Source organism: Numida meleagris, chromosome 27, assembly GCF_002078875.1.
Source record: "Numida meleagris isolate 19003 breed g44 Domestic line chromosome 27, NumMel1.0, whole genome shotgun sequence".
NCBI classification, from domain to species: Eukaryota; Metazoa; Chordata; class Aves; order Galliformes; family Numididae; genus Numida; species Numida meleagris.
The window spans coordinates 722,745-731,860 of record NC_034435.1 but is presented as its reverse complement, the minus strand read 5'-3'; the positions used below and the strand labels follow the sequence as shown (position 1 = coordinate 731,860).

At 56.5% G+C, this 9,116-nt stretch overlaps 1 protein-coding gene across 2 annotated transcripts in view; it reads left to right on the top strand.

The window, feature by feature from the left end:
* MARCH2 (membrane associated ring-CH-type finger 2) overlaps positions 1–7,824 on the top strand; it is an 18,932-nt gene extending 11,108 nt beyond the window's left edge. The window contains exons 4-6 of one of the 2 annotated variants that reach the window (XM_021378650.1): positions 3,924–4,133; positions 5,470–5,645; positions 6,291–7,824. In XM_021378650.1, coding sequence (XP_021234325.1) covers positions 3,924–4,133; positions 5,470–5,628 — 369 coding nt within the window. In that variant the 3' untranslated portion in view covers positions 5,629–5,645; positions 6,291–7,824. Of the gene's footprint in view, positions 1–3,923; positions 4,134–5,469 lie in introns of both variants that reach the window. The other variant, XM_021378649.1, reaches the window with a different exon arrangement.

Below are 9,116 nucleotides of genomic sequence, written 5' to 3'. Positions count from 1 at the left end.
CTTCCCCAGAGCCTGCTGCTCCTCTGCATGGAGCAATCCTTCCCCAGAGCCTGCTGCTCCTCTGCATGGAGCAATCCTTCCCCAGAGCCTGCTGCACCCCTGCATGGCCCAAACCTTCCTGCCTGAAGCACGCCTTCCCGCAGAGCCTGCTGCATCCCAAGCAATTCCCAAGTCCCTGCCATGGCACACGTTGTTCTCCGTTCTGGCTGATGCTGTGTCTGTGTGCTGGGGCCAGGAGCTGGAGATGCAGGGAAGGGGATGCTCCCAGATTGCTGAGCAAGTGCAGGCTCTTTCACCTGCCAAAAAGCTGGGAAGTCAAAATAGGGTTGCGAGGAATTACAACAAGTAACTGAGGCAGGAGCAGGGGACTCGCTTATTTCCAACAGCGTCAGACACAGAAAACGTGTGGTTACTGCTGAGGAGTCATCTCCAGAAGATGTCTGCATCTCTGCTGTCCTGAGCAGTGCAGGAGGAGCGCGGCCTCACAGCTTTCCCCAGGCCGGGGCTGCTCGCACGGCTCTCGGGCAGAGCTGGCTGGGTTTGCTTTGCCCTCCTTAAATCTACCTCACCCACATCTTGTTCTTTGGAGTCCTCATGTCCCTGTGCTTCTGCAGAATGCCTTCTGCTGTGTGCGTGATGCAGCCCAGGAGCACGCTGTGTGGTTTTGCTCCTGCTGTGCTTTCTGTGTGTTTTATTATGCAGCGATTGTTGTGCCTGTGGAAAAGAACTTCTGCTTTGGGACAGCTGTGGCCGCACCCCCTCCAGTTCAGAGAAATGAGCTGTGCCATGAGCTCACCCCACTCTTCCTCTGGCCTTATCTCCCTGGCAGATGGGCTGCTTGCTTTGCTTTCCTCGAATTCTTCTCCCTGCACCATTCTCCATCTCCGCTCCTCCCTCTGATCTCTCCTTTCTCAATGTGAGCTCCTGTCTGAGCCCTGCACCCAGTAAAACCAAATCCCTCCTGGCTCCCTTCGAGCCCCATTCCACTCTCGTGTTTCCCTTTATCTCTTTGTCTGGAGGCAAAGCTCAGGATGTTCATAACCCCCCTGGTGCTGGGCGCTGCTGGGACAGCTGCTCATGGGTCAGTGCTGGGGGAGCAATGCACTGCTCCCCGTGCAGGGCTGGGCTGTCTGGGACGCTGCTCTTTGGGGGTGAGCTCTGCTCTTGGCTCCCATAGCAGCTGCTGGTATCCCAGAGCCTCCCCCTGCACACCCTGCTCCTGCTGCCTCCATCCCCTGGGGCTCAGCTGCATTTCATGGGCGCAGGAGCACCCCGCAGTCAGACTTCTCATCCCACAGCCCTGCTGGTCCTGGAGGGAGGAACATCTGGGAAGGCCCCAGGGTTGTGCTGGAGGATGAAAATACGCCTTGTCTCCTGCAGAGAGGTTGTTCCCAGTCTGGGAGCTGGGTCACAGCTCCTCCTCTCCTTTTAGGCACTCGCTTATTTGCAGCATGGAAGCAGTTGTTTTTGGACTCAGGCTGGAAGAAGATCACGTTGCTCTTTTGTTGCTTTCCCATGTTTACTTGACGGTTCTCCCTACAAAAATTGTTTAATCTGACCACTTTTTGGATAGTTTACAAGGTTTGTTTTAAGTCCCATGTGCATTAGTCTGCTGCTGTGCCAGAAACCCCGCGCCCTCGGGGTGGCTCATTGTATTCCTTTTTTACTGTGTCAGTGCATCTTGGCAATATAAATCAACTACTTCAAAAGGAAATTAATTTGCTTCCTGCCTTTACATCTTTGGCTCCCATCTTGGGGAGGATGGGGGACTTTCAAAAGTTACAAGGAGTATAAATAGAATAAGATGCAACAAAATACCGATTTGCCTTCAGATTCTTATTGTATCAGGGTCAAAAGTGACCCATGATGTCCTCATACCCAAAGACGGGACGCTTCAGGACTGATGCTGGACGGCTGCTGGGCCAGGTCCGGATGGTTCACTCGAGTGCTGTGTAGCCCGGGCACATGCAGGGCTGAAGCAGGGAGTGCCAAGGGGATGGCTGCATTTTGGGTTTGGGATGGCTGGGGTTTGGAGTTGGAATGGCTGGGGTTTGGGATGGCTAGGGTTTGGGGTTGGGACAGATAGGGTTTGGGATTGTGATGGCCGGGGCACGGAGTTGTGATGACTGGAGTTGGGGGTTCGTCTGGCTGGGGTGAGAATAGTTACAGTTTGGATGGCTGAGGTTGGGTCTTACGAGGGCTGGGGTTGAAATGGTTAGGATTGGGATGGCTGGGGTTGGGACAGCTCGGGTTTGGGCTTCAGATGGCTGTGGAGTTGAGTTACTTGGGGTTCAGACTGCGGGACTGCCAGCACACTGACGTAGGAGCAGCTATGCTGTGCAGCTGAGCTGCTGTCCACCCTCACTTCTTCTTCGGGCTGCTCATGACTGCGTGTGTGGTCCTTATCTTCCCCACGCAGCTCATCACCACTAATCTCCGCGGAGCCACACAGAGGGTGACTTGCACGTCTCCCTGCCTTCTCCTGGCCAAGCCACAGTTGTGGCCTCTCTTAAACTTCCTGCTGGCTGTCAGGCCATCCAATCGTGCTCAGAAGGCCTTTAAGAATGCCTTTAACTTGTTCCTTGCATTGCAGCATTGCTTGGTCCCCAGCTCTGTGCTCCTCAGCTTGCAGCCTGCCTAGCTCCGTTTGGTCCCCGTGCTGTTTTGACCAGTGCTGTCTTATTAATTCCTTGCATACCTTCCACACCCCTTCCGTGTCAGGGAAAGGGCTTTGTGTGCATTGTTCTCAGATGGGTCCCTTTTAATCCTCCCTTTTTGAAAATGAATGCCCCAAAATTACCAGCCAGACCTGGAGCAGGGTGGTCAGGTGAGGGAACTTCACTGCTGGGCGTGCAGGTAATTCGGGACCAGGAACTCCGTGCAGCAAATACTCAGGCTGAAATCAGAGCTGCACCGCACTGGTGGCACCAGCTTTGGTTTTTGAGCAAAAAACCCTAAATAAGGGCAGTAGTACTGGTGCAGGAAATGGGGAAGGATCTAGCAGCCCTACAAGCTGTACAAAGCTCGTGGTAAAATGTGCTGTAGCAGTGCTGGGTGTTGGTAGGAACCACAATGGCTTGCCGTTCTAAAAAAGGAAAGGAAAGGCTGAAAATAGCATCATCCAGGAAAATGAGAACAATTGCTGTTGTCAAAGTCAAGTGTCTAAAATGAACCCAAATTTGGAAGCGGGTCAGGGCCCTGGAAAGTAGTGCGTCTTTGGAGGTCTGCTGGGGGAAACCTGCCTGCAACAGAGCCGCGTTCTTTCTGCTACCTGCTGATTTTTGGGTGCTGCTGGAGAGAAACGCTTGCAGAGCCTCTGGGTAACACAGAGCACGTGCAGTAACACCCCCCCCACCCCGTGGTGGATCACTGCATGCATGGGGAGCAGGAGAGCGAGCCTCAGACGGGCAGCACTGGCTCTGTCCCAGGCCATTCCGGGTGTGTGGGTGTCTGTGCTCCCTGCTGACAGCGCTGGGCGGCCCCTGGGCTCCACGCTCATCCCCAGGGGCAGCGCCTTGCCCTGAGAGCTGTCCTCCTGCAGAACAACCACGCTCAGCTTGACCTGGGGGCTGCAGGTTCGCCTTAAATCAAGGGTGGATCTCTCAAGTGCCGCAGCTGTCCAGGAGGAACCACGGGGCTGGGGACAGCTGTCCTGATGCCACAGCTGGAGCTCAGCCCGGGTTTGCTACCATCTTCTACCCCCCCCACGTATCCCTCAGTTGCCTCTTCCCTTTCCCTCCGTGCTTGTTAAAAAGAGCCTCGATGTGCTCAGCCCTATCTTTGTGCTGGCTGGTGCGAGCTGAGCGCCCGCAGCGGGTACGCGCAGGCTGCAAGGGACGCGTGGGAGCTCCCTGCCGCAGCAGCCCTGCTTTGCTGGCACGCTCTGCGTGCTGCTCACCCCGCTCTGCCCTTCCGTCCCGCAGTGGCTGAAGGATCCCGGTCCCCGCAATGAGAAGAGGACGCTGTTCTGCGACATGGTGTGTTTCCTGTTCATCACTCCCCTGGCGGCGATCTCGGGCTGGCTGTGTCTCCGCGGAGCACAGGACCATTTGCAGTTCAACAGCCGCCTGGAGGCCATCGGACTCATAGCACTAACTATAGCACTTTTTACAATCTACGTCCTTTGGACGCTGGTAAGTGTGCGGGAGGGCTCTGCTCGCCGCTCCTGGGCTCGTTGCTGTACAGGAGGGATGCTGTGTTGTGCCCCTCGGGAGGAAACCTCTTGAACATCCGTTTAATTATCTTTAAACGGGAGCTGCCAAAGCTGGGCAGGACAGCAGGCACCAGTTCAGCGTGCAGCACGTCTCCTGGCTGAGAGCCCCGGGCTGTGGCTGGCCATGAATGGAGGTTTCCCCGTTTCCCATTCCGTTCTTTCACGTTCTGTGTGTCTCTGGGTTCAGGTCTTCATTTCACCCTTCCCCCTTGAAGTGCTCGTGCCCTTGGTGCCTTCCTGCGGCCGCCTGCTGGGGAGCACCCTCCAAGCTGTCAGTTCTGCAGGCACTTCCCCACCACTCCGTGCTCCCATCTCTCAGAACTGAGCTTCCCCCAGGTTCAGGGCGTTCCTTGCAAGTCCCCGTGCAGATCCTGGTGCCGGGGGGGAGGGGAACTGGTGCAAGGAGCCACTGCTGGGGGGGCTGCGTGTGAGCTGCGAGCGTGGCTGCAGGTTTGCTTCTGTAGAAAGCCAAACTAACCTCGAGAAGCTGAAGAAGTGCTTCCCTCTTCTGGGGGGATGCAGGAGATCCGGAGGAAACAGAAGTGTGTGTTGTGATGCAAGGAGCCGTGGCTCCAGCTGCTGCGGTTCTGCTGCGCTTCCTTGCAGAGAGGGACGCGAGGTGGAGCTCTTTGCTCGGGTCATTGTGAGAGGCTGCGAGATGCGTTTGCTTCTTGGTTGTAAGCAAACAGCCTTATTCCCAGTTCGCCCCGCAGCAGGAAAAGGGCATTGCACGGCCCGTCACCTCGGTGCCGCGGTGCAGCGCTGTCTGTCACAGCAGATGGCTCAGTCCTACAGAAACTAGAGAACTGAGTTTCCGTGTCTGAGCTGCAGCGTGGGCAGCAGAAGGGAGGCAGAAAGCCCGAGTGATGGCGGGGCACAGAACAAGGGGGGGGGTTGCAAAGGGCAGAGGGGATCCACGAGATGGGTCTGGCTGGATTCAGCCTCCCCTTGGCTGGCCCTGGGGGGAATCCCTCCCTTTGCATGGACGCGGTGCTGTGCAAGCGTGGTTGGGTTGGAAGAGGCCCCAAAGCCCCCCAGCCCCGACCATGGGCTCAGGCTGCCCAGGGCCCATCCGTGGGCTGGAGCACCCCCAGGGATGGGGCACCCACCCTCCTCGAAGGTTCGGGAGCTGGACTACCCCAATCCCACTGAGCCCGGTGCTGTCTCCCTGGGCAGGAGGGACCACGAGATGAGCAGAGCGGGCGGGCTGCCTGCGTCCCTCAACGTGTGACCCATTGCCGCGTTGCTGCCCGCAGGTTTCGTTCCGCTACCATTGCCAGCTGTACTCGGAGTGGCGCAGGACCAACCAGAAGGTTCGCCTGATGCTCCCGCCCGTGCGCAGCCCCCACCCCGCGCCCCACTCCCTGCTCTCCGCCAAGCTGATGAAGAAGACGGCGGATGAGACCACGGTCTGAGCCACCCCGGCCTCAGGGTGAGCAAACGGGGCCGGATCCGAGCCCGCGGGGAGCGCTGCGGAGCACCCAGAGGGACTTGATCCTTTGGGAAACACAGATTGTAAACCTCTCATCACGTGGAGTGGCCCGAAAGAGCCGGCTGGCAGAGCGGGCTGTCTGCAGGGACGCTTGCCTATAGCACCATACATGGAAAATCTCTCTCATATATATATATATATATATATCTATATATAATATTATTTTTTAATGGCCATGCATATTGTGTTTCAGTCCTTTACGTGTCGATGTTCTAAGCTTCAGTATAGAAGCTGGCAGCCTGATCTCATTCAGAGGTTAAATCTAATGCCTTCTCTCCAAACGAGCGCGTACGGAGCGCTTCTCGTCGACCATCCTTGGGAGCCCCTTCTCCTTTGCACTAAATTGGTTTTGATAATATTGCGGCCGCCTTTCCCGTTACTCTCTGGTCTTTTTTTTGTGGAGTTTCTGTCCTTTCTAGAAAAAGTTGTGTGTTTTTAATAATTATTATAACCCCAGAAGGAGTTAAAATGACGTAATGCTGAATGGAGACGTTTTGTATTGTAAAGTACTGTAATTTTGAGAATTTCAAAATGAGCAAACCTTTTCCTGTGCAGACATGGTCTCACGGGATGCTTTCCTTGCAGGTCCTGGCTCATCCCCAGGACTCGGATGCGCTCAGCTCTTGGCACGTCCAACAAAGGAAGATGGAGGGGGCGAGGGTGGGGAGCGACGGCTGAACCCACCCTCACCTTTCTCTTTCAGAGCTCATAATGGAGCTTTCCCACCCCAAAAAAGGGGAGAGTTGGAGTCTTTTTGCTGCTGTCCTCACGCAGCCTTGAGGCCGGACCTCTCGCTGGCAGTCCCACGCGTCCCCTCTCGGCCGTCTCTGTGCGTTGTGTTTGCACATTCCGTGGCAGCAGCCGGAGGAGCCGCTGTCATTTGGCTCAGCCCTGAAATCTCTGCCTGCCCGCTGCGTGTCCTCCAGCGAAATGGTCCCCACGCCCCTTCTCCAGGGCTGACATTCCTCCTCCTCCTCCATTCACCTGTTTCCAGCACATCTGGCTACCAAACCCTCTGTCTCGGTGGCCATGCCACCAGGGGCACTCCTTGCCCCTCAGCGCTGTGCCAACAATGCCTGTGTGCAGTGCTGTGCTCCCCGAGGTGCTCACAGACCGTGTCCCTCCGTTGCTGAGCCCAATGGGTCAGTCGGTGCCCTGTGAGATGGAGCCCGCTCGTTTCTTGGACACAAAGCACCCCGTGCCATTCCTGCTTCTCTCCAGCTGCAAAGCTGGGTGTTGTTCCTTGCGTGTCCCGTGCTCCTTGGTTCTTTCCCTCTGCCTGACCCTAGGCTTGAAGTCCCTGGTGGACACGAGCAGCACCCTGCCTCTCCCAGCCCCGGGCTGCGCTCTGTGTCTGCTTTCCTCCATTTCTCTCCCATCCCGGGGTGATCCGTGCAGCACCTTGCAGCATCCCCTACCCGCAGTGTGCAGGTCCTGGCAGTCTGCAGGCAGCACGAGGGTCTCATTCCTGCTCCCCCCATTCCTGCCTGCTGCCTCCCCCTCTGTGCAGGTTTGCAGTGGGGCCGTGCAACGGTGGCTGTGCTCCCTTGGAAGGGCTCAGCCGTCCCCTGTGTGCCACAAATCCCCCCCCAGGTGCTGCCTCCCTCCCATCCCCTTCCCTTGGCTGCGGGCGCTGCACCACCATGCTGTGCCTTGTCCCGGGTGCCTCCATTCAGCCCCCCTGACAAACCACAACCTGGGGACACAGTGCAGCCCCCCCAGCTCTGGCTGCCTCCCAGAGGCTTGGTGTTCTGGCAGTGTGTAGGGATGAGGGCTCCCAGGCCGTGTTCCCACAGTGAGGACTCGAAGGAGGCAGTGTTGCAGCGAGGAAACACACAGATTGTCCAAATACACAGCTGGGAAAGCCAGAAGTGCCCGGCTGGGGCAGATGGGGCTGCACAGCCGCAGCCCCACGCTCTGCTTCATTGTCTTTATCATAGTTGCCAATCATTGGAGCTGTTGCATGTGCCCCTGCGAAACCCAACAGTGACTCTTTGAGTCTTCTCCTCCTTCCCAGAGGAGATATTGAGCTCATGGGCGTGGGAAAGCAGCGTCTGACCCGGTGTCGTGGGGGAAACGGGCTGTGCAATTCTGTAAATAAAAGTGAGACAAACTTGGGGCTGTGGTGTTGTTACTGGTGGGGATGAAGGGGCACGGGCTGGCGCTTCCATCCCAGCTCCCCCAGGCAAAGCGAAGCGGGGTGGCACACAGCAGGCTGCAGTTGTGTTTAGCCCAGCGGGCACAGGAAGAAAGAGGGTAAATGGAGAAACGTGGAAAGAAGGAATGCATTTAAAGCTGGGGGAGGGCGGGAGGCAACGTCCATTCGGGAGAGGGCTGAGATTCTGTGGTCAAGTTTCTGCTTCTCCAGCTGAGATTGAAGAGGAAAGAGAAGAGTGGGGGCAATGTGAGGAAATGTGACCCCCTGAGAGCAAACTAAACCCCCTCCCTCCCCAGCTGGGCTGCTGGCTGGGCAGGTTGCTCAGGGGACATCCCCATGTTGATGTAGTATCTGGGCACTTGGGAATTAAAATTCATCCACCTCTTGCTCTCTGGGCCGTGAGCTTTCCCTCTGCAGCTGCTGGGGAGAAGAAAAGCAGAAGATGAGAAGAGCCGGGCAGGGAACTTGGGACTGTGGCTCTCAACCCAACACAACAGGGGCTGCTCTGGAAGGTGCTCATTCCTGGTCTAAGAGCAAAAACCATGGGGTGCGTGAGTCTGCGTGTTTGGTTGCTGCCTGTGTGCACGCAGCACAGAAAGTAGTGCTAACAGAAAGCAGATCTTATCAGTTCTTACAAATATCTAAAGGGATGTCCAGTGGATGGCTCTTCTTGGTGGTGCCCAGTGGGGGGACAAGGGGCAATGGGCACAGACTGGAAGGCAGGAAGTTCCATCTGAACATCAGAAGCAATGGTTTTACTTTGAGGTTGGCAGACACTGGCACCAGCTGCCCAGAGAGGTGGTGGAGTCTCCTCTGGATTTATTCAAAACCCACCGGGATGTTTTCCTGTGCAACCCTCTGTAGGGAACCTGCTTTGGCAGAGGTTTGGACTAGGGGATCTCCACAGGTCCCTTCCGTCCCCTATAGTTACATGATTCTAAACTGACCTAGTGAAACGAGTAGAAAATTCTTATTGTAGGAAGTTCTTAACAGTTATGGCTAGAATGAAAATGCTTTTTCACAGGATCGTTCATGAATCTTGTGAGTTAGCTACTTCATTTGTCAGGGTCCAGAGGCTGCAGGGGGTCTTGAAGCTGTCGAGGGACTCCAGCTGTCAGCGTTTCAGAGCTGTCAGGGTGCAGAAGCTGCCAGAGTGGGGTCCAGAAGCTGTAGGGGGGGTCTCGGAGCTGTCTGGGTCTCGGAGCTGTAGGGGGGGCAGAAGCTGTTGGGGTTCCAGAGCTGTCGGGGGTCTC